Below are 24,585 nucleotides of genomic sequence, written 5' to 3' on the forward strand. Positions count from 1 at the left end.
CGGTAACAGTAACTCTAACTGAAGATACTTTACAGGGTAGGAGTGAGTGCTAGGGAATTCTTAGTTAACCACTTCAAGGTCTTCCCTAGAAAAAGCCTCATTTGATTTTTCGGAGGTGAAGTCTGCTGCCAAGGGTAGGAAAGGAAGAGCATTTTACTAAAACTACAAATCCCAGCACTCCCCGCGGCAGAGAGCTACGGGTCCCAGTAGGTTTTATCAAAAGGACCTCCGGGTTCTCTTGGAGAAAGATCCGTGGCCCGGAATTCCGCCTGAGAGGGAGAGCGGAAGAGAAGCGGGTCAGGCTTTTACGTCGCTTCGCAGACGCCACTCACGGATCGGACGTGACGTAAGGAGGGTTCCGGATTCGGCCTCCGCCGCTGCCTCCGCTACTACAGCCGCCGCCGCTGCTGTCGCCGCGGCTTGTTCTTCCTAAAATGGCGCCGCTGGATCTGGACAAGTATGTGGAGATAGCGCGGCAGTGCAAGTACCTTCCCGAGAACGACCTGAAGGTGAGCCGGGCCGGGGGCCGTCCAGCTTGCGAGGCAAGCCCCTTCCGGCTGCGGGGCTCCCGCCGGCCCGCCCTTCTCCCTCGGCGGGATCCCTACCGGGCGCCCGATCCTGGCGCGGCGGAGGGCGCTCCGTGGTGTGAGAGGACCGGGTCCGAGGCGGCGTGACGCGGAGAACCAGGGGAGCCCGGATCCCCCGAATGCTGTCCAGTTCTTTGAGGGGAGATCCCGGGGGATGTCACGATCCCCTGACCCTCACGGGACTCCGAGCTTAAAGACTCTAACTCGCTCGGCCTCCTGGAGACGGAGCCCGGTCGAGCGGGTAGTGCTCCCGGGATGGGGTCCTCCCAGCAGAGGTAACAGGAGCCGCTGTCTGCTCCAGGGACGCGGCCGCGGTGTGTTTAAGTCCCTGAGAGGTGGAAGCCGGTGGGCGGGATCGATGCGACCATAATGGGAGAGAATGACAAGTCGCCTCTGCTTCACCACTCCCCTAAATTGCTTCTTAGGAGTGGTAGTTTTCTTCTGATAATTCGGATGTGGATCCTGTTTCTTAGCCCGTTGTTGAGCTATTTAAGTGAATAAGCAGTTGCTTATCAATAAGTTCAAATGTTTTTATGACCTCTGAGCTGTTCCCCTGTAACTCAAGGTGTCGTTTTCTTGGTTTTACAAAGGAGGTCTTACTCAGTTCAGGTTAAGTTAATGAAGTAAAGAAGTAAGCCGTTGGTATACCACTGTTATCAAACGTATTTTGTTTCTGCAAAAACTAGTGCTTAGGACCACGTTGGTGTTTATCCGATGGTTGCTAATGTCTGTTTTATTCCGTTAACTTTGATTTGCAATGTAGTAAGTCACTCTCGATCATTTGAATTTTTTTCATGCTGTTTTTGTAATATTTTTAAGCCACAGGCTTAAAACAATTTTTTTCAAGAAAAAAAATTGCCTTTTTCCTAACGAGTTTTATTTCTCTTGTGAAGATTTTGCTCTGTGTCTGTTTTCTTGTCTCATCTGGTACGGGAAGTTTATATTTAAATCAGCCAACAAGTATGCAAAATGTTTAAGACCTCAAGTGTTGGTTGTGTGAAAGTACATAGCTTGTAACTTACATACTGACTGCCTGTGTTACATGATTGGTGTTCATATTCAGCCACCTGAATCAGGCATTTGCCTCGTCTTCCTGCTTGGTAATTTTGTTTTTGTCTCGTTTTTGCTTTCTTCCTGAGATAAGATCTTAATATAGTTCTTGCTGGGGCTGGAGAGATATCTCAATGGTTAAGAGCACTTGGCTGCTCTTCCAGAGGACCTGGAAATTCTATTCCCAGCAAAGGCATGATAGTTTGTAACATCTTGTCACTCCAGTTCCAAGGAAAATGATGCCCTCTTCTGGTCTTCATAGGCACCAGGTACACATGTGTTCCACAGACATGTGTGCAAGCAAAGCAGTCATACACATAAAATAAAAATAAATCTTAAAAAAAAAAGTTCATGGTGGCCTCCAACCCAGTATGTACCTGAGGATGGTCTTGAACTCCTGACCCTCTTGCTTCTACTTCCCAACTGCTGTACCCTAACCAACATGCCTGGCTTTTTCTTTCCTGTCCTTTTTTTTTTTTAATAAATAAGATTTATTTTTAATTAGTTGGGGGTGGGGGGGGAGCAGTTATGTGCACATTTTGCCTTTGTAAGCCAGAGGCACCAGGTCACCTGAAGCTGGAGGTAACAGGCAGTTGTGAACCAAAAGATGTGGGTGATAGAAACTGAACTCGGGTCCTCTGTACAATCTTAACTGAGGAGCCATCTCTCCAGATTTTAGATATAGATATTTTGATACAGGGTATCATGTAGCCCAAGCTTGCCTTAAACCCCTGGTTCTCCTGCTTCCACCTTAATAGTGGTTTGTTTTATTTTATTGTGGTGTGAGGGTTGAGCTGAATTTTTTAAAAGATTTACTTGTTGTTTTTTACTTATGTAGATGTGTGTGTACCTGTGTGAATTTATGTGCCCCATGTGTATGCTGGTGCTGGCAGAGGCAGAGAGCAATCCTAGGCCCCTGAAATTGGATCTATAGGTGGTTTGAGCTACCTGATATCTGTGCTGGGAATTGAACCTGAGTCTTCTGCAAGAGCACTAAACTCTTTAAACTGCTGAGCCTGTTGTGTGCTTTTTAAATTAATTAAGTAATTATTTTGTTTATCTCTGTGTGGCCCAGGGTCAAAGTCACTATAGGCGTGGCTGGCCTTGAACTCAGAGCTCCTCCATGTGTCTTTGGGATATGGATATATGAGTGCAGATGCCTTCAAAGCCAGAGGCATTAGAGGCTGTAGTTACAAGCTGGAGGCTCTCTGAAGCCGTAGTTACAAGCAGTTGTAAGCAGCCTGGCATGGGTGCTGGGAATAGAGTGTAGGTCCTTTGCAAAAGAATCATATGTGCTTTTAACTGCTGTGTCATTTCTCCAGCCCCACATGTATCTGTTTCTTACTAGACTTCCCCACTCCCCTAGTTTTTTGATTAACTACTGGGGAAGAAAATCTAAATTTCCTGTATATCCTTCAAAAAAATTGTTTCCTATCCTGGAAACAGTTCTATCAGATTAATTTGCTTTTGCAGCCAGTCTCTGATATAGTTTCTATTTGCTTGGTTGCTTATTTGTTGAAACCAGCTTTTGTTGAGGTTTGGTCTGTTGCTATGTGTTGTAATTCTGTATCCTAAGCTCTAGTCACCTCAACAGGGATGAATTATCAATATGGCAGCTTTTTTTGTGCAAAACTTGCTCCTTAATTTAAAATTATCAGTTGAATAAAGATGCCTACTGCCTGTAGCTGGGCAAAAGAGAGGTAGGTGGAGCTTCAGTTGCCAGGCTTGGGTCTGAGGTAGGCCAGTTGGGTAGGAGCAGCCCAGGGAGAATATGGCAAGTGATATCTCAGAGTCACTGACTGGGAAATAGACAAACTAGCACAGAGGGGATGATAACTGTCCAGCTTTAAGGCTTTAAGACTTATTATAAATATAAGGGTTTGTATCTTTTATTTGGGAACTAAATGATCTAAGGTTGGTAGGAACCCCCAAATATTATACTGCAACAGGGTTTTGCCCTGAAGTCCAGTCTTCCCTGGAACTCAAATATGTAGCCCAGCCTAGCCTTGAGCTAACTGCAATTGCAGTCTTCCTTCCTCTTGTCTTCTGAGTGTTGGATCTACAAATGTGAGTCAGTATTCCTGACTATCTAGTGTTTATGAAGTTCAGTTTTAGCTAGTCTTAGTGGCAAATGCATTTAGTCCAGAGCTCAGAAGGAAGAGGCAAGTGGATCTCTTGAGTTTTGAAGCCAGCCTGGTCTACATAGTGAGTTCCAGCCCAGTCAGAGCTGCGTAATAAAGTTCTACCTCAAATAGGAAGGAAGGGAGGGAGGGAAAAGAGGGAGAGAAGAAAAGAGAAATTCAATTTTATTTATGCTCCTGGCCTACGTAGTGATTTCAGGTGAGGAAAAAGAAAATTTTATTTGTGTTGCCTGGTGTAAAGTACAAACTAAAAATAGGTAGGCCAACGAAGTATTCTAGGAGACTTTGTTATGTATTTATTTTATGCATATGAATATTTTGTCTGCATATATGTATATGTACCATGTGCATGACTGGTCTTAGAGAGTCAGAAGAGGGCTTCAGATCTCCTGGAGTTTTTGGAAGGTTGCAAGCCACTATGTGGGTGATGGGAACTGAACATGTGTCCTCTTCAAGAACAAGAACTGCTGAGCCATCTCTCTAGCCTTGAGTCTTTAAAAGAAAAATTTTGTATGATTTTATTTTATGTATGTGGATATTTTACTTGCATGTATGTCTGTATACCAAATGCATGCAGAGCATAAAAGGGCTTTGGTTCTCTTGGGGCTGGAGTTACAAATAGTTGTGAGCCACTATATGGATGTTGGGAATTAAAAACAGATCCTCTGGAAAAACAGCCAATGTTCTTAACTACTGAGCCATCTCTCCAGCCCTAGCACTATTTTTTTTGAGGTCTTAACGCCAAAATAAAAGATTCTACCAGAGGAAGGAGAGAAATAATTAGAGACATTTAATAAATACTGCAGAAAGTTTTTTTTTTCTGGAAGAAGACAAGTTTATTAATGTTTTAGATATTTATTTCTACAATTTTTAATTATGTATACATGTGTGGGTATGTGCATGTGTGGGCAGGTGCCTGAGGAGACCAGAGATTGGATCCCATGGAGCTGGAGTTACAGGCCATTGGGAACTATCTGTTGTATGAATTTGGATCCTCTGCTAGAGTAGTATGTATTCTTTAAAAAAGGATATAGTTTTATTTTATGTTTATGAGTGTTTTACTTCTGTTGTATGTATGTGTGCCACATGTGTATAGTACTCATGAAAACTAGAAGAAAGCATCAGACACTCTGAATTGGAGTTAGGGACAATTGAAGGCTGCCACGTGGCTTCTAGGAGCTGAACCTGGATTCTCTGTAAGAGTTGCAAGTACTCTTTTTTTTTTTTTTTTTTTTTTTTTTTTTTTTTTCCGGTTTTTTCAAGACAGGGTTTCTCTGTGTAGCCCTGGCTGTCCCGGAACTCACTCTGTAGACCAGGCTGGCCTCGAACTCAGAAATCGGCCTGCCTCTGCCTCCCGAGTGCTGGGATTAAAGGCGTGCGCCACCTCGCCCAGTAGAAGAAGATTTTTTAAAGAAGCATTTGGAGAGGATGTGGAGTACCCCAGGTGGTAGAGTATGTGCTTAGAATAAATGGAGCACTTGACTTGATCCCCAGCAATGAAAAAAAAAAAAAAAAAACAGACTTGGAGGCAGAATCAGGAGGTTCAGAATTTCAGGGCCACTTTTATATAACAAATTTGAGACTAGTCTGTGTTACATGAGATCCTGTCCCAAAAAATATAAATTAAGGAAGGGTTCTATAGCTATAAAATTGAGATTTGTCTCCTTTCTCTTTGATTTTTTTGAGACAAGGTCTTGCTATGTAGCCCTAGCTGACCTTGAACTCACAGCAGTTATCCTCATTGGTCTTCCTTGTTCTAGGATTACAAGTGTGCATCACATTGTCTGGCCACCATGCCAGGCTACACTGTGCTTTTTGTTTAATGTTAGAAGAGTATTTTCTAAACCCTTTTTGATATTGCCCAACTTGTTTGACTGTTAAGCTTCAGAGTCATCTTCTTCTGTGTCACTTTAAAATATTCTGTAGCAATATTGCCTAGTATAAACACAATGCCTTCAATTTTCTAGCAGCTACATTTTTTTGTAATATATAAAAATAAAAGGGGCTGGGGAGCTAGCTTTACTTAAGTGTGTACTATTCACATAGAGGACCCAAGTTGGGGTCCCTGAGCCCAGGTTGTGCTGGTCACAAGTACCTGTAATTCCACCCACAGGGGCTCTAATACTCATCTGGCCTCCCCAGGAATATGCACTTATGGGTGCATACCACCACCCTCATAGGTACATGATGAAAAATAAAGTAGCAGAGAATAGCCTAGTCGCTCATCAATAGGAGGAAAGGCCCTTGGTCCTGTGAAGGCTCTATGCCCCAGAATAGGGGAATGCCAGGGCCAGGAATGGGAGTGGGTGGGTTGGGGAGCAGAGGAAGGGGGGAGGAGATAGGGGATTTTCAGAGGAAAGGGAATAACATTTGAAATGTAAATAAAGAAAATATCTAAGAAAAAGAGAAAAAGAAAGCACTGAAGCAGAGGCAGAGCTCCTGAGTTCAGAGCCAGCCAGGCTACACAACCTTGTTTCAAATAAAACAAACAATAAATGAGAGTAAAATATATCTTGGAACTGTGAAGGTAGCTCTTGTGGCAGAGGACCTGAGCTTGGTTCCCAACACTTATTCAGAATGGGTGATTCACAACTGCCTAGGATTCCAGCTCTAGAGGGACTCAGTTTGAGTACTTGCACTCAAAGCGCACAGACCCATATCATACACATAATTTAAAATAAAAATTAATCTTTTTTTAAAGCGAGTAAAATGAATATTTATACCAATTTCAAGTGAGTATGTTAGAGAGACATAGAAACCAGGGTTTTATACATACTATACAAGACCTGACTACTGAGTCTCTGTCTGTCTTTCTCTGTGTATGTGTGTGTCTCTCTCTCTCTGTCTGTCTCTCTGTCTCTCTCTCTCTCTGTCTCTCTCTCTCTCTGTCTGTCTCTCTCTGCCTGTCTGTCTCTCTCTGTCTGTCTGTCTGTCTCTCTCTCTGTCTGTCTCTCTGTCTCTCTCATGTGCATATGTGTTTCCAGATAGGTTTTTCTGACTTACTTAAACTTGATGTGGCTAAACAAATGCTAGGATTGCAGGTATAGAACACCATGCCTAACTATTTTCTTAAGTAGCCTCTTGTATGAAATAATGTCATGTGAGTACTAAGGATAGAATTAGATGCATCTTTCTCTCCCGTTGGAGGTCTCTCAGTATAATAAAAGATTAGAGAGATAAAGAGATTATCCTTATACAGTATAGCAGGTGCTCTAATAGAAGGCTAAACTCAGAGCCTTGAATGTGAGTTTGTTTCTGTTTTTAAGATAAGGTCTCACTTAACAGCTATCCTTGTTTACAGTAGTCTTCCTGCTTCTGCCTCTCTGGTGCTAAAATCACAGATATATACCTGAGTTACATCTACACACACACATACACACGTTTATAGATAGTAGAAAGATCTAATTTTGAGATATTGTTAGTATATGGCTAACTAAAAGGGAAGGTCAATTTAGAGACAACTATTACAGAAATACATCCTTTGTTTTTGGAACAGGGTCTCACTATATAGCTCTGGCTGACCTAGAACTTGCTAGGTTGCCTAGACTAGTTTCCAGCTCAAGAGAAATCTACTGGCCTCTTCCTCCCAAGTGCTGTGATTAAAGGTCTGTGCCTGGCTATAGAGAGATACTGTTTTGTTGATGGTGGTAGGCTTGTTTGTTTGTTTAGTTGTTTGGTTGTTTCTCTGTGTAACAAGACAAGTTCTCTACCTGTCTCTACTTGCATTGTAGACCAGGCTGGCCTCAGACTCACAAAATTCTGTCTCCTGAGTGCTAGAATTAAAGGTGTGGGCCACCACAGGTACTAAAAGAGGAGTAGGGAAGGAAGGAGAGAGGGAGGAGAAGGAGGAGAAGGAGTAGTAGTGATTGTTGTTGTTGCCACCATTCTTGGTGTTCATGTAATCTTATCAGTTATTAAAGTGGAAGAAAATTTGCATGCTAATAAAATACTAATAAAATGGATGTACTTATTTATAAGTCTAGAGAGAATATTTGATATTGTAAGACATCTTCACCTTTTTCAGTGTTGATGGATATTTTGATGTTTTATGTGGTAAGAATATGACAAAATCTTAAAGATGTCTGAATGGAATTTGAATGTCTGATTATTTTGAAGGAATACTCTTGAGGGATTTTTAAGGGCAGTAAAAGGGAGGTTTTAGAAATAATGTTCTGGTAACTTTATGGATCATAGACTGGAGTGAGACATGACTGTCAGAAATAGGTATAGTGGTGAAGGCTTTTAATACCAGCACCAGAAGGTAGAGTCAAGAGGGTCACAAGTACAAACAAGGTCTTCTTCAACTATGTAGAGAACCTGGACTACGTGAGACCCTATCTCAAACCAACAACAACCATATGTATAATATATATTCTATATATTTATAATTTTGAGGGTCAAGAGGGAACAGGGAGTTGAGGGGGGGCAGAGAATAGAATGGGAGACCATGAATGTAAATTTTGAGAAAGATATTGAGAAGAGAAAGAGGATTTCCTAAGAGTGGGTCCATGAAACTGTTATTGTCTGAGGATTAAGAATTAGTTAAATGTCATCATGCACCATCTTCCCAGTGGAGAGAGCGCCCACAATGGATCAGAAGGTGAACATGTGGAGCAAGTGGGCATGTAGTTGGATGCCTACACTGAAGTCATGGGTCTCTGGGAACTGGTCTGGGGCACAGAGACAGCCTTCGACTGCCACCCACATCTGCTCACTGGCATGTTGGCCAAGTCCACTGGCTCGGTGGCAGTCCTAGGGTGTGTAGTCTGGCTTTCCCTTTTACAGTCTGAAACCCCTGATGCCAAACAAGTATGTAAAGCTGAAGGGGGCAGGGGCGGGGGGATAACTGCACTAAGCCATGCTACACATGCTCACAGAGGCAGGACACCATTCTCAAGGCCATGCTCAGCAACCATGTGGAGGTTCTCACGGATACCAAAGGTTGGGTGCTGAGTAACTGGAGTGGCTACCACTTTGATACAATCCTCAACTACCTGTGGGACAGGTCCATGCCGCTGCCTGAGTGTACCAGAGAACTCGGGGAACTGCTAGATGAACCCTGATACTACCTGGTAGAGGGCCTGATTGAAGACTGTCAGCTGGTGCAGCAGTGTCTTTATTGTTCTACCTGGTCTGGAATTTGCTGTGTCGGCCAGACTGGCCTTAAACCCACAGAGATCTGCTTCCCCCTCCTGAGTGCTAGAATTAAAGACTATGCTTAGCTTCCGCCTTACTTTTTGAGACAAGGTTGCACTGAACTTGAAATTCACTGCTCTGTCTAGGCCTTCTGGCCAGTGAGCTCAAGGACTTGCTCACCTCAGATTACAGTGTATGCCATGAGCTTCTCACATGGATGCCAGGAATCTGAACTCAGGTCTTCATGATTGTTTGATGAACTTTATTGTCTGAACTTTATTGATTTCTCTCTAGTCCCACCGCGAATTATTTTTAGAGCAGTATTACCAACTATAGAAATTTAGGAAATAGATCACCAAAAAAATAAAGCATCAATTTTTTCCAGGTTTATGTGTTTGCATGTGTATATCTATTCACTAAAATGAGGCCATGTTGTATGTACTGTTTCATATTCTCTTTTTATTTTTTGACATTGTTAGTAACTGATATTTTTCTATGTCAATAAAATTTTACTCTTAAAAAAACAGAATTAACTGAACATGATAGGGGACGGGTACTAATTTGCCCTGAATTTGAGATAAGATGTTTTAGGTTGTGACTGTTTAGAATAGTAAGAGAAGCCAAGTTTTCCACAAATCAAACAATAAACAAAGCTCTGAAGGGTTTGGGAGAAGGAAAGCCCATGTCTTGCCCATGGTATGCCTAGGCTTTATGAGGCCACTGCAGTGGAGTTGCTGACTTACAAAGGGTATGTGTTTCAGGGTTTTCTTCATTTTGTGGGTACTTGATAGGAACTTACTTGCTACGTCTGTTATTTGTTCAGCTTTGTAGTACTAGATATCGAAGCCAGGACCACGTGATTGTTAGGCAGTTCTCTGCCACTCAGCCATATCCCTAGCTATAAGCTCCTGTTCAATTGGAGATGAAAGGTAGCATACCAGGGTTAGATGAAGAATGAAGAATCCTGTCTAAGTAGTTGACATGTCTTCTCGAGACACTCAAACTTGGAAGTTGACAAGGCTTCTTGGTGATGTTCTTTAGTTTATGGTACGGAGTATGGAACGGAGTGTGGGCCAGTGACCAGCACTTGCAGTTTGGGAGTCGTTATGGACTATGAGATCCAGCTTCAATTGGGTACAAATGCCAGCATATTGGAATGTGGAAACTGTGGAGCCTTTCAGGATTCCATTAGGATTAGGATCTGTTTCAAAACAGTTATTTATTACAGAAAGGATTATGGGTGTTTTCCAAAGATGTGTTCAGTCGAGTAGTAAAAAGAATAAATAAGGAAAAACAAGTCAGAAAATAAGTTAAGTTGGAACCAGCAGTGAAAACATGGAGTATAAAATAAATGCTGCAATGACCGGGACTCTTTCTAAAAATTAGACACTTAAGCATTCTAGAAGCTGACTGGCTAATATTAGACCATGAGGTTTTTTGTTTTTGTTTTGTTTTTTTTAAGACAATGTAAGCCAGGGGCTACTCAAGGAAAGCACTGTCCCTGATAAAGGGAACAGAAGCATTCCTTCTTAGGTCTTCCCTACAGGTTTGGTCAGTGTCTTGTGTGTCATGTTTATAGTCCACACAGTAATACACTCCATGGAGGCTTTATTAAATAGTGAGAACATGTTATTACAGATTGGTTGCATGACATTAAAGTATAATTTAGAAGAAAAGAACAGGTGGAAAAGGAAAATTACTTTTAAAATTACTTTAAAACAAGTCCTTGGAAGCCATGTGTGGTAACACATACCCAGCATTCAGGAGTCAGAGGCTGGCAGATCCCTGAGTTTGAGGCCAGCCTGGTCTACAGAGAGAATTCTGGTCTACAAGAGTGAGTTCTAGGACAGCCAGAGCTACAGAGAGAAACACTGTGTTAAAAAAAAACTGTCATCAGAAGAAAATGAGAAGGAGAAAGAGGAGTAGGGAAGGAAGGAGAGAAGGAGGAGAAGGAGTAGTAGTGATTGTTGTTGTTGCCACCATTCTTGGTGTTCATGTAATCTTATCAGTTATTAAAGTGGGAGAAAATTTGCATGCTAATAAAATACTAATAAAATGGATATACTTATTTATAAGTCTAGAGAGAATATTTGATATTGTAAGACATCTTCACCTTTTTCAGTGTTGATGGATATTTTGATGTTATAATGATAAGAACGCCACTATATAAGTACATAGAATTACAGAACTTTTTGAGAAACTGTTAGAAATTCTGGTTCTGTCTTAATTCCAAACAAAGTTAACTTATTTAAGAAATGAAACTAAAGCCAGACATGGTGTTGTATGCTTTTCTGCAATGTGCTTATACTGGCTGCCTTGCCCAAATGTTTACTTATGGAGAATGTTTTTATTACCCTTCATTTTCCCTGAAAAGCTTGAGGCTAACTATAAGCTAACTGTAAGCTAACTATAAACCTAGGATACTTGTGAGAGGTCATATAGTTAATTCAGCAGTGCGGCCAAGATCTGACCACAGTTCATTCTGCTTCAGTAACCTCTGTCCTAAATCAGTTTTCTGTACTTTTTTTTTAAAGATATTTTTCTTTTTTTTTTTTTTCTTTTTTTTTTTTTTTTTTTTTTGGTTTTTTGAGACAGGGTTTCTCTGTGTAGCCTTGGCTGTCCTGGAGCTCACTCTCTAGACCAGGCTGGCCGCGAACTCAGAAATCCTCCTGCCTCTGCCTCCCGAGTGCTGGGATTAAAGCGTGCGCCACCACGCCCGGCTGATATTTTTCTTTATTAACATTTCAAATAGTATCCCCTTTCCTGGTTTCCCCACCAAAAACCCCCATCCCATCCCCCCTCCCTCTGCTTTCTGTACTCTTAATAGACATGAAAGAACTACTAGCCAGAAGGACTCCACTTATAGACGAGAGGTGCATACATGCTTTAAATGAGAGAACTACTCTATACCTAATACTTTCCTCCACTAAGAGGTAGCCTTTACTGCAGTTAGAGTAGAATCCATAGTTATGGTTATATATCAGATTATGTTAAATTTAAGCCAACAATAATTCTGGGTGATCCTAGATGCATTAAAAGAGGATGGGAAAAAAGAGAAAACATGTTGGAGAACCCTGAGGGAGAGGCCATATTTCTCAGATTCTCCTCATTCCTGCGGCTATGGGAGCAGAGTGCCCAAGACTGTGCTGCAGAGCTGTGCAGGAACAGCACAAAAGCTGAGAAGCACAGAAGCCATCTCTTTCTTTTAATTATTTTATTTACTTAATGTTTTGACAATTGTGTACCCCTGGCTGACCTAGAACTCACTATGTAGACCAGGCTGGCTTTTGTCTCCCAAATTCTGGAATTAAAGATATGTGTGCTCCCCACCTCCCCCCACCCCTGATAGGTAATTTATTTTTAATGTGTGTGCACTGATGCAGAGGACAACTTGCAAGAGTTTCAAGGAGTCAGTTCTCTTCCTTCCACGGGTGGGCTCTGAGGATCAAACTTGGTTCTTTAGTGTTGGGAGCAAGAACCCTTAACCCACTGAACCATCTTTTCTACCCCCAGTAAAGCCATTTCTTTTTATTGTTGTTGTTTACCTCCCTGCTTAAGGAACTTCCCAGCAGGATAGAATGTTTTAATCTTTTTTATTAGATATTTTCTTCATTTACATTTCAAATGCTATCCCGAAAGTCCCTAATACCCTCCCCCCCCCCCCCCCCCCGCTCCCCTATCCACCCCTCCCACTTCTTGGCCCTGGCATTCCCCTGTACTGGGGCATATAATCTTAGCAAGACCAAGGGCCTCTCCTCCCAATGATGACCGACTAGGCCATCCTCTGCTACATATGCAACTAGAGACACAGCTCTGGGGGTACTGGTTAGTTCATATTGTTGTTCCACCTATAGGGTTGCAGACCCCGTTAGTTCCTTGGGTACTTTCTCTAGCTCCTTCATTGGGGACCGTAAAGCCATTTCTAATCATCTTAGAGACCTCTGGTGATAGCATTTAGTGTACAGCCATTTCCTGTTTCTCCTTCAGTCACAAGATGTCAAATTTAGATGTGTTTCGAAGTCAGTAAGTAGCCTTGCTTCTGGAAAAAGGCGCCCTGCTGACAGGCTTTCTAAAGCACTGTGCTGCTCTCACACAGGCCAGCCAAGGTTCACTTGCTTCCTTCAGTGGTGAGGAAACTGAATCCCAAGATTGTGCCAAGAGAAGAGTACCTCCTTACACAAGAACACCCCCTCTCATTGTCTTTTAAATTTTTATTTATTTATTTCATGTTTTTGGGAGTTTTGTCTTCATTTATATATGTGTACCACATACATACCTGGTGCCCCTGGAGGCCCTGGACTGGAGTTACAGATGATTGTAGATTGTGAACTGCCATGTAACTCCAGACCACGTGTTTTAACAGTTTATTTTGAAGATTGTTTTTAAAAAACAATAGGCAAGCCAGGTGTGGTGGCGCACACTTTTGATCCCAGCACTCGGGAGGCAGAAGCAGGCAGATTTCTGAGTTCGAGGCCAGCCTGGTCTACAAAGTGAGTTCCAGGACAGCCAGGGCTATACAGAGAAACCCTGTCTCAAAGAAACAAAACAAACAAAAAACAATAGGCAATCTGAGAAAAAAAAATTGCACAGATGATACTCATTAAATACACATGCTCATTAAAAAATGTAATGATTAAATTAGATGTGGGTGGGGTCTATGTTCTCTTCTGCAGCTCCAAAAATGAGTTCTGTTGTCCTTCTGGTTCTAGAAAAGGGAGAGGAATCAATGGCAATTAAAGCTGCCCTGTAATAATAGTTTTTAAAGGAATTTTATATAGCTGGATTTGGTGGTACACTCTGTAATCTTAATGCTTGCAAAGTGAGGGCGGAGGATGGGTTCACATAGTCTGAGATGATTGAGGCCAGTCTCAGGTACATGAGACCCTGCCTCAAACAACAACAACAACAGTAAAAGAATTGTGTGTAAATGGAATCATGTAGTATGCATCTAAGTCCCTTAAATTAATTCAGGTTGATGTATATCAATAGTTGATTTTTAAGTTACATTCTATGGTATTCAGATAGATCACAATTTTTATGTGAACTTAGTGTGATTCTTGGGTCATATGGTGAGTATACAGATTTAAAAAAAATTTTTTTTTCTGGAGGTGGGAGATAGATCTATTATGTCATAGGCTGGCCTGGGATTCTTGAATTTCTGATCCTCCTTCTACTTCCCATGGTTAACAGGTGTGTGCTTTTATCTGCTAATTTAAACAAAAATTAAATTTCTTTTATTGAATATATAATACAGTTGTCTTTCCTCTCAAAAAGGAAGGATTTGAGGTTGGAAGCTACAGAATTGATTCAGAGATGAAGAGCACTTGTTGCTCTTGCAGAGCACCTGGGTTTAGAACCAGCACTTCATGGTATCAGGGGATCTGCAGGCAGGCAAATGGCGCATGCAGGCAAAATATTCATGCAATAAAATGTTTTCTAAAGGAAATTGTTGTTTTTTAAAAATTAGTCCTTGGGATTTAATGTTTTTGTTTTTGATCTTTCATTTTAAAACTTGTAAAACTTGGTATTTTCTTCCCTTTCTCTTTTCAGAGGCTATGTGACTATGTTTGTGATCTGCTCTTGGAAGAGTCGAATGTTCAGCCAGTGTCAACGCCAGTAACAGTGTGCGGGGACATACATGGACAGGTAAATTTCACAAGGAAGTTTTAGGACTTGTACTATCAGTGATCCACTTGTTTCCAACTTGTGCTGCAAAATAAAACAAAACCCAGCTGATGGTTAGGTGGTGTTAGTCATGCCATGAGTGGTTTCTGGTTCACTATACTGGCAAATAAAAGCAATGGTCAAATATTTCATAAACTTTTTTTGAATTCCACTTGTGAAGTATATAGATTGCTGTGTTGCTCTGTAGAATAGTGTGGGGTATTCTGTGTGGGTGGAAGATGCAAAATATAAACATAGACACTCATAGTAATTACAGTTAACATAAGATGGTTTGATTTTAAGTACTTCCTTCTTGATCATTCAATTATGTCTTATTAAAATATGCTAATTTCTTTAGTGAGAATGAATAGCAAAAGTTCAGAAGAATATTGCATAATTTTATAGCAAGTCATTGGTAGAATGAGATAAAAAAGATTTAGGGGACCTGGTGGGGAGCTAGCATAAGGACTGAAGGAGCAGAGGGGGATTGCAACACCATTGGAAGAACAACATAGGCTGGCCTGACCACCCATTTCTTCCAGAAAATAGACTACCAACCAAGGAGTGCACCAGGAGAGATCCATGGCTCCAAATAAATATGTAGCAGAGGATGGCCTAACCTGACAGCAATGGGAGAGGAGGCCTTTGGTTCCAGGGAGGTTTGATGCCCCAGTAGGAGAGGGTGGGTGGGTGGGGGAGCACCCTCACACAGGCAAAGGGGAGAGAGGATGGGGGAGGGGGGGTTGGTGTCGAGGTAACCAGGAAGTGGGATATCATTTGAGATGTAAACAAATGGAATGATTAATTTTAAAAGAAAAAGGAAAAAGAAAAAGATTTAGTTAATTTTTTTTTCATTGAGATTGTAGGACCTCAAATACCTGCTAACTTTCTTTTTTCCATTTTATTTTTTTAACTTTAAATTTTATTATTTTTAATTGTGTGCATGTTGGGTAATGTAATGTGCATGTGTATGCAGGTGCCCTTTGAGGCCAGAGGAGTTGGATCTCCTGGAGTAGGAGTTACAGATGGTAGTGAGCCACTTGATATGGGTGCCAGTAATTAAACACTGGCCCTCAGGAAAATCAGTACACGCTATCAACCACTGAGCCATTTCTTCAGCCACCACCTTTGTTTGGCTTTGTTTGTTTATAAGAATTCCAAAGCACTGACTAGAGATTACACTTTGACATTAGATTCTACTGTTAGTGCTCCACCTCTCTTCTAACATTACCTGACTTTGTAGAAGTTCATCACTGGGAACTAGAAGCTGAAGAGCTTAGTCATACCCTGCTGTGTATATACATTGTAATTGGGACTGCAGGACCTGGAATATGTCAGGAACTGTCACTCTACCACTCAGCTGACTATCTGCAATGTCTCTTCCTAATGTGATAGTGTAAAGGGGGAAATGTGTTTAGTTTGTCCCTGAATAGAGGCTGCTTTATAAATTAAATAATAATAATAATAATTTACCTACCTACAAAGCTATTTCCTTTTTGCTTTTTCAAGCACTTTTCTAGACAGTGGCAGTCTGCCTCCGCTGCCTAAGTACTAGGATCATAAGTAGGAGCTTCTTATATTTGTATTTTGGCTTTGGTTTTTATTTTATGTGTATGGATATTTCTTCTGCATGCCTGGTGCCTATGGAGACTGAAAGAGGGCATTAGGTTTCTTCAGACTGGAGTCTGGCATTACAGACGCTTGTTAGTTGCCTTACAGGAGCTGGGAACTAAAGCCAGGTCCTCGGAAAGAGCAGCTAGTGCTCTTAACTGCTGAGTCATCTCCCCAGCCCCTCTTGGTTTTTTGAGGCCTGAAACTTGGGATCCTTCTGCCTTAGCTTATTAATGGTAGCATAACAGGTGTGTGCCCCCACACCATATGACCTAGACTTTAATATGTAAAACATAAATCTATGAGATTGCAGTCTTTAATTTCAGGATCAAGTTATAATTGGAAATGAACGTATTTGCAGTAACGTTGTGATGAGAAACATTGGCATTATGATCTAAGGAATAGATTATAGACTTCAGCGCTCAAAAAAATGTGGATTTGGCTATATAGTGGCAACTTAAGCTACTTGAGCTTGCACACAGACTCTAAGTGGGACCTACAGACCTTGCAAGTGGTAAAAGCAGTAGTGTGAGTGTGTGTGTGTGTGTGTGTGTGTGTGTGTGTGTGTGTGTGTGTGTAAAACTTCTAGTGCACAGGGTATGATGGTGTACACCTTTAATACTAGCACTCTAGGTCTGGGTCTGCCTGGTCTACATAGTGAATTCCAGGACAGCTAATGGCTATGAAGAGAGACCCTGCCTCAAAGAACCAAATAGAAAAGAAACAACAAAACTTCTTGTGCTTTATTATGACTGAGGGGAGTGACACCAGTTTTACTTAGGATTATCCTCACTTAAGCAGCAAATATTAGGAGCTCTTGGAGCTGGAGGATATACAGCTCTTCACTGCCCTGTGGGATATGCAGGAAGGAAGCATAGAGCTTGCTGCTGCATCTCAGAGATGCTTTTCTCAAGGAAAAGTGTTCATGGCTAATCATGAGTTGAAAAAAGCTGCTTTGGGGCCAGGCAGTGGTGGTGCATGCCTTTAGTCCCAGCACTCGGGAGGCAGAGGCAGGTGGATTTCTGAGTTCGAGACCAGCCTGGTCTACAGAGTGAGTTCCAGGACAGCCAGGCTATACAAAGAAACCCTGTCTCAAAAAACAAAAAAGAAAGAAAGGGAAAAGAAAAAACTGCTTTTAGGGGACACTGGGGGTGGGGGGCACCTACATAGAGGAGAAGGGGGAGTCTGGGGGAAGGATTGTGGGAGGGAGTGACCAGAAGTGGGGGCAGTGAGTAGGATGTAAAGTGAGTGAGTAAATAAATAAATATTTTTAAGCTGCTTTTTAAAAAAATCTAATACTGCTTTTTATTTGAGAGAAAAGTGACAAACTGGTTCCTTAGACTTGGCTATTTGTTAAGATGAAGCACATAAACTAGTAAAATGGGTTTTTTTGTTGTTGGTTTTTTTTGGGGGGGCTGCTTTTTCGAGACAGGGTTTCTCTGTATAGCCCTGGTTGTTCTGGAACTCACTTTGTAGACCAGGCTAACCTCAAACTCAGAAATCCGCCTGCCTCTGCCTCCCGAGTGCTGGGATTAAAGGCATGCTCCACCATCACCCGGCTGCAACATTTTTTTTCTTCATATGGGATCTCACTATGTGGCTCAGGCTGGCTTATAACTCCACCCACCTATGCCTCTCAAGTACTGGGATTAAAGAAATACTTTCAGGTACTACAGTGCCTGAAAGTTTCTGATACTTTTTAAAGACTTTTGTAATAAGTGAGATGTTAGCAAATATTTCAGTGACATATAAAGAAGTATCATTTCATATTCCTAATGACCATTTACTCAAAGCAGGTGGCAGTAGTCTGACCATATTGTGGTATGGTGTTACATTCATTCTAACAAGATTTTAGATTGTGAATTAATCTTTATTTTTCTTGCTGGATTAAAAGTAGAATAAAATAAAAATAGTATTAAATGTAGAATACGCTCTATTATATGAAAATGCTAACACACACTGCTCCCCTTGGTGAAGCAGAGGCAGGAATTGCAAATTTCAAGGCTAACCTGGGCCCAAGTTCTCTGGAAAAGCAGCCAGTGCTTTTAACTTCTGAGCTACCTCTCCAGTTTCTACCAATTTGTTTTTCCCTTCATGAACTAAAATTTTTTGAGACTTCTAAGTGCTTTTTAGGTTTGGGAATTAGATTCTTGGCAGTTTTACATATAACTTCTTCTTTCAAATGTAAATATTTGAAGTCTATTAAATTGTTTCTTTACATATTATACTCCAAATTTATCTTACTCATGCACAATAATTTATAGTTAGCATATATTGCTTTTCTTTTACAGTTTTATGATCTTTGTGAACTGTTCAGAACTGGAGGTCAGGTTCCTGACACAAACTACATATTTATGGTATGTAAACACTAGTAATATCCAAATGCTTATTTAAAATAAAAGGACCTAACTTATTACATGTAAGTTCTATAATAATTGCTATTTAAATGTATGAAAAGGTGAGTCTACTTTTCTACATTTTGTCATGTCTTCCAGTTATATGTAATTGCTATATTTGTAAACCACTATATAAATAGGACTGCAGTAATGGCGAGAGGACCCCATAGAACCCCTATTTTATCTGTAAGTGGATGAATATGTGGCAGGTATAGTTGGTTATTCCATACTTTTCCCTAATACACACTTGCTATTATGGTGGAATTTTTTTAAATTTATTTATTCATTTATGTATGAGTACATTGTAGCTCTCTTCAGACACACCAGAAGAGGGCATTGGATCCCATTACAGATGGTTGTGACCCACCATGTGGTTGCTGGAAATTGAACTCAGGACCTCTAGGAAGAGCAGTCAGTGCTATTAACCTCTGAGCCATCTCTCCAGCTCGTGGATATTTTTTAACAGTTTTTTTATTAGATATTTTCTTCATTCACATTTCAAATGCTATATGGTGGATTTTTTTAACTTTACTTTTTTTTTTTTAAATATAATGTTAATTTATTCTCTGAATCTTGTGTGTTTGTGTGTGCACTCATGGAAGCCATTGACAGTCTTAGACATTGCTCCTTAGGTGCCATCCACCTGTTCTTGAAGGGTCTCTCATTACCCTGAACTCCCTAAGTAGGCTAAGCTGGCTCACAGCAAGTCCCAAAGTTCTTTCTGCCTGTTTCCCAGTACTGGATTATCAGAACATGACACCATGTCTTGCTGGTTCTGTGTGGGTTTTGTGGATTGAGTTTAAGTATGGCCTCATACCTACAAAGCAAGTACCTTATTCACTAAGCTAGCTACCTTTCCAGCCCATTAATACAAATATGTGTATGAGTATTTTGCTTATATCTGTGTCTGTACCACATGTGTAGCTTATGCCTGTAAAGGTCAACAGAGAATGTTGGATCCTCTGGAACTTGAATTATAGATGGTTGTGAGCCACATGTGGGTGCTGGCAATTAAACCCAGGCCTTTTGCAAGAACAAGTACCGTTGCAAAGTTCTCCTAATTATTAGTAGTATTTTAAGTTTTTAAAATGTGTTATTTTTTTGTTTATGGGTGTTTTGCCTGCATGTATGTCTGTTTACCACATGCATGCTTGGTGCTTGTGGAGGCCAGAAGAAAGTGTCAGATCTCCTGGAACTGGAGTTACAGATGTTGTTAGCGACTATGTGGATGCTGGCAATAGAACTTGGGTCCTCTGGAAAAGCAGTATTGCTCTTAACTTCTGAGCCACCTCTCAAACCCTATTATGATTTTTTTAAAGCTATTTTCTAAATATTGGTATATTACTGGTCTAAGTCAGACATTAGTTGGAAGTGTAATTTTGTATTTTGTATATGTAGGGTTTTTTTTTCCTGTTTTTTGTTTGTTTGTTTGTTTGTTTGTTTGTTTTGTAAGGGGTCTTACTATGTTGTCCTGGCTGACCTGAAGCTCTCTAAGTAAACCAGGCTTATCTCTGATTTATTGTATTGAGAACAGAATCGCTTACTGAGCCAGAAACTTGGGTTTCAGTAGGCTAGCCATGTGGCCAGCTTCCAGGCTTCACCTTCTCAGTCCCCAGTGTTTGTTAGAGGCAGTTGCAGCCATCTTTTTACATCCACATCGGGATCTCAAAGTTCCTCAAGCTTATAGAGAAATAACTCCTGTTTTAAAATCATTTCTTAAGAAATTATGTTTTAGGGACTGGAGAGATGGCTAAGCAGTAAGAGCACTGACTGCTCTTCCAAAGGACTTAGGTTCAAATCCCATCAATCACATGGTGGCTCACAAACATCCTTAATAAGATTTCATGCCCTCTTCTGGGGTGTCTGAAGACAGCTATACAGTGTACTTACACATAATAAATAAATAAATCTTTAAAAAAAAAAGAAAAATTTTAAAGCAATGTGCAGCTGTTTATTGTTGTTCTTTTGGGCTATTATGCTATTGTACAGTTTGTAACTGTAAACTTTTACTTTACAGGGTGATTTTGTAGACAGAGGTTACTATAGTTTGGAGACCTTCACTTATCTTCTTGCACTAAAGGCTAAGTGGCCTGACCGCATTACACTTTTAAGAGGAAATCATGAGAGTAGACAGATAACACAGGTGTATGGATTTTATGGTAAGACCTTCTTTTCTCTGATTCTGAGTGGTATGTTACTTTTTGGGGGGGAAAGTTGTATAAGTCTATGACTTTGTTTTGTTTTTTGCTTTACTCCACATTTCCTCGGTATAAAAATCTTGCCATATTGTGAAAGGCAGAATGCTGTTCCTAAGGCTGTGGTATACATTGGTTTTTTCGAGACAAGGTTTCTCTGTGTAGCCCTGGTTGTCCTGGAACTCACTTTGTAGACCAGGCTGGCCTCAAACTCAGAAATCCGCATGCCTCTACCTCCCAAGTGCTGAGATCAAAGGCGTGTGCCACCACTGCCTGGCTGGTACATCTTTTCAAATTAGTGTAAAAAAAAAAAAAAAAAAGAATGTAATCTTAAATTTCCCACTTTGGAATCACTGACTGCTTGTTAAAAATGCATATTGTGGGTCTATGAGGTGACCCAGTGAAGGCACTCACTGCTAAGCCTGATAACCGTACTTTGTTTGCCAGGGCCCACATGGTGGACTGAGAGAAACTGACTCTTAAGGTTATTCTCCAACCTCCACATGTTCATCTACAGCATAACTTCCAATATACACAGAGAATGAATAAATAATTTTTTTAAATTACTGTATTATCTTTAATCATGTTTAGATGTTTGTGTGTGTGTGCGTGCGTGCGTCACATGCATGTAGGTTCAGGTGTTTTTAGAGTCCAGAGGCATTGGATCCTCTGGAGTTCCAGTTATGAATTGCCTGATGGGATGCTGGTAATTGACTCCAATCTACGGCTGTCTTAACTGCTGAGCTATCTTTTAAAAAAAAAAATGTGCCGGGTGTGGTGGCGCTCGGGAGGCAGAGGCAGGCGGATTTCTGAGTTCGAGGCCAGCCTGGTCTGGTCTACAGAGTGAGTTCCAGGACAGCCAGGGCTATACAGAGAAACCCTGTCTTGACACCACCACCCCCAAATGTAGATTGCTGGATGTCACTTCAAACATTGTAATCAAATTAAGCATAGGACCCTGGAATCTACTGAAGGTGGATGCTGTGCACATTATACACTGGGGTTTTATCTGCACATGGCCCCCCTCCACACGCCTTCTCTCCTCTTCTTTGTTTTGGTCAGTGTGGGCGATGGAATCCAGAACCTATGTATTCTAGGGCTAGTATTCTACCACGGAGTTGTATCCCCAGACCTTCCTTAATGCTATGTTGTGTTCTTAGCCAGCTTTCTTACTTCCTTAATCTTTTGGTGGTTTTGTTTGTTTTTGACAGGATGTCTCCATAGAGACATAGAGGCCCAAAGTGGCCTAGAAGTCACTGTCATCCTGGGAGGCCTTGATGACATAATCCTTCTGTGGCAGTCTCCTAAATGCTAAGATTTTGAAATGTTTGGAAAACATGAGATTTCTTGAGGATAAGACACAAATCTAAACACAGTTCTGTTTTATATGTACACTATATAATTTTGTCATATTTATAAAATATAATTTTTATACATTATCTATAATATATAGTTTGAAAGTAATTTTGTATAATACCAATTGAGTATCTCTAATCTGAAAATTCACAACCCCAAATCATCATCTGTAAAGTCTGAGACTTTGAGCACCACTAGGACACTCAAAAGTTTCAGATTGTGGATCTGACACTTGAAAGTTTCAGATTTTCGATACTTTTGTTTTATGTGGGGGGCACATGCCCAGGGCATACAAACTAAGCACTTTGTCACTAAGCTACACCTCAAGCTCCAAACTGAAATCTGAAATGCTGTGGAACACAAACCTTTTTTTTTTTTTTTTCCTTTTTCTTTCTTTAATTCTGGAACTTTGAGATAGGATTTTGCTGCATAGATCTGGATGGGCTGGAATTTTCTGCTTGGCCAGACTGGCCTTGAACCTTTGTGGCAGTGTTACTGCCAGCCTTAGTCTCCTAAATGCCTGAGCACTCATAGGGGAAGAAATAGTTCAGATAAGGCATATGAAACATTTGTTTATTTGAGACAGGATCTCATTCTGTAGCTCAGGCTAGCCTGGAATTCACTATGTATCATCCCAAGTTAGCCTCAAAAGTTCAGTAATTTTCCTAAATCAGTCTCCTAATGACTGAACATTTAGTTAGTTAGTTAGTTAGTTAGTTAGTTGCCTGTTTATGGACAGGGTCTCATTCTGTAGCCCAGGCTGGTCAAAAAGTCAGTATCTGGTCCATAATGACCTTGAAATTTTGGTAATCCTCCTGCCTTAGTCTCCCAAATTCTGGGATTATAGATGTATATCCTTTGTTTGTTTGTTTGTAGGTTTTTTGTTTTATTTTGTTAAGTCAGGATCTTCCTATCTAGCTCTGGCTATCCTGAAGCTATGTTTATCAAGCTGGCCTTGAACTCAGATCTCTATGCCTCTATGTCATGAGCATTGAGATTAACGGTGTGTGCCACAACATGCTTGTTTTTAAGGAATATGGAAATAAGCATTTAAACCATTTGTGTGTATGTTTACTTGTGCTAATGTACTTGCACCGTGGCCATGTGTAGAGGTCAGACACAATCTAAACAGTTTATAGTAGTTGGTTCTTTTCTTCCAGCAGGTAGGTTCTGGGGATTGAACTAGGTTGTCAGGCTTGGTGGCAAGCCTGAGATTGTATCCTAATCTTTATCTTATTTAAAAATATGTAAGAATGTGTGTGTGTGTGTGTGTGTGTGTGTGTGTGTGTGTGTGTATTTTAACTTGCTCACCCTTGCTTCCCTGGATGGCCCAGAATTTCCTATGCAGACCACCACCAAATCTACCTGCCTGTGCCTCCCAAGTACAGAAATTGAAGGCATGTACCACCACATCTGTACTTCATTTTATTTAGAATTTGTTCATTTTTGCCAGACTTGGTGGTGGCACATACCTTTAATCTCCTTGGGAGGCAGAGATAAGCAGATGTCTGTGAGTTTGAGGCCAGAATGGTCTATCTACAAAGGGAGTTCCAGGATAACCACGGCTCTTACTACACAGAGAAATCCTGTTCTCAAAACAACAAACCAAAATGAAATTATGTGCATTTTTATTTTATGTGTCTGAGTGTTTGCTTGCAAGTATGTCTGTGCATGATGTACATACTGTAAACTGAATACAGCCCTTGCAAGAGCATTAAATGGTTTTAACCACTGAGCTATCATTCCAATCTCCCAGTTTATTTTCAGTCTCCCAATATTTATTTTTAGTGTGATTCCATTGTAATTGAGGTCATTTATAAAATTTGCTATGCATGTTATTGTGATGCTTAAAAGGTTTAGCGCTTTCTTCCAGCATTTTAAATTTTAGACTTAGATTATGGATACTCAAAAATATATGTAAAAGAAAAAAAAGAGAGAGAAATGTTTTATGTGTGTAATTATACCACTGCAGTCTTCAATGTAGGGCAAAGGAGCAAAATGGGGAGAGGGTGTAGGATCTTTCATTCAGTATGTTTTGGCTGAAGAAAATGCTAATGGTACCAAATTTGGTTTTGAATTTTTTCTTTCTTAGAAGTGTGTTCATCTAGTAGTTTTATTTAACAACAAGATAAGTAGTTACTCGGGAAAAAGATAATTTTATTTACCATGGGATTCACAGGGATTTAAAGCCATAAATAGCTATTGATTATATTGGTTGCTTAATTCATACTGATAAACATACATTGGAGGCTTGAATTTTTTAATTACATTTATTTGTGTATGTGTGTTCATGTCTCCTGTGAATGTCTGTGAGAATGTATGAAGCTAGGCTGTGGTAGCTCATGCCTTTACTCTCGGGAAGCAGAGTGGGTCTCTTGAGAATATATGTGCACGTCTGTGTGTGTATGTCAATGGAGGTCAGAGGACAACCTGAAGGACTTGGTTCTTT

The 24,585-nt window shown here is 40.7% G+C and overlaps 1 protein-coding gene across 1 annotated transcript in view; it reads left to right on the top strand.

Annotated features, from left to right (window-relative positions):
- Positions 1 to 281: 281 nt before the first annotated feature.
- Ppp6c (protein phosphatase 6 catalytic subunit) overlaps positions 282 to 24,585 on the top strand; it is a 30,316-nt gene continuing 6,012 nt past the window's right edge. Inside the window, exons 1-4 of the mRNA XM_021155618.3 lie at positions 282 to 509; positions 14,465 to 14,560; positions 18,481 to 18,546; positions 20,603 to 20,744. Of these exons, the coding sequence (XP_021011277.1) occupies positions 435 to 509; positions 14,465 to 14,560; positions 18,481 to 18,546; positions 20,603 to 20,744 (379 nt within the window). The 5' untranslated portion in view covers positions 282 to 434. The remainder of the gene's footprint in view (positions 510 to 14,464; positions 14,561 to 18,480; positions 18,547 to 20,602; positions 20,745 to 24,585) is intronic.

Source organism: Mus caroli, unplaced genomic scaffold (genome assembly GCF_978045245.1).
Source record: "Mus caroli unplaced genomic scaffold, Mus_caroli_1 scaffold_2, whole genome shotgun sequence".
NCBI classification, from domain to species: Eukaryota; Metazoa; Chordata; class Mammalia; order Rodentia; family Muridae; genus Mus; species Mus caroli.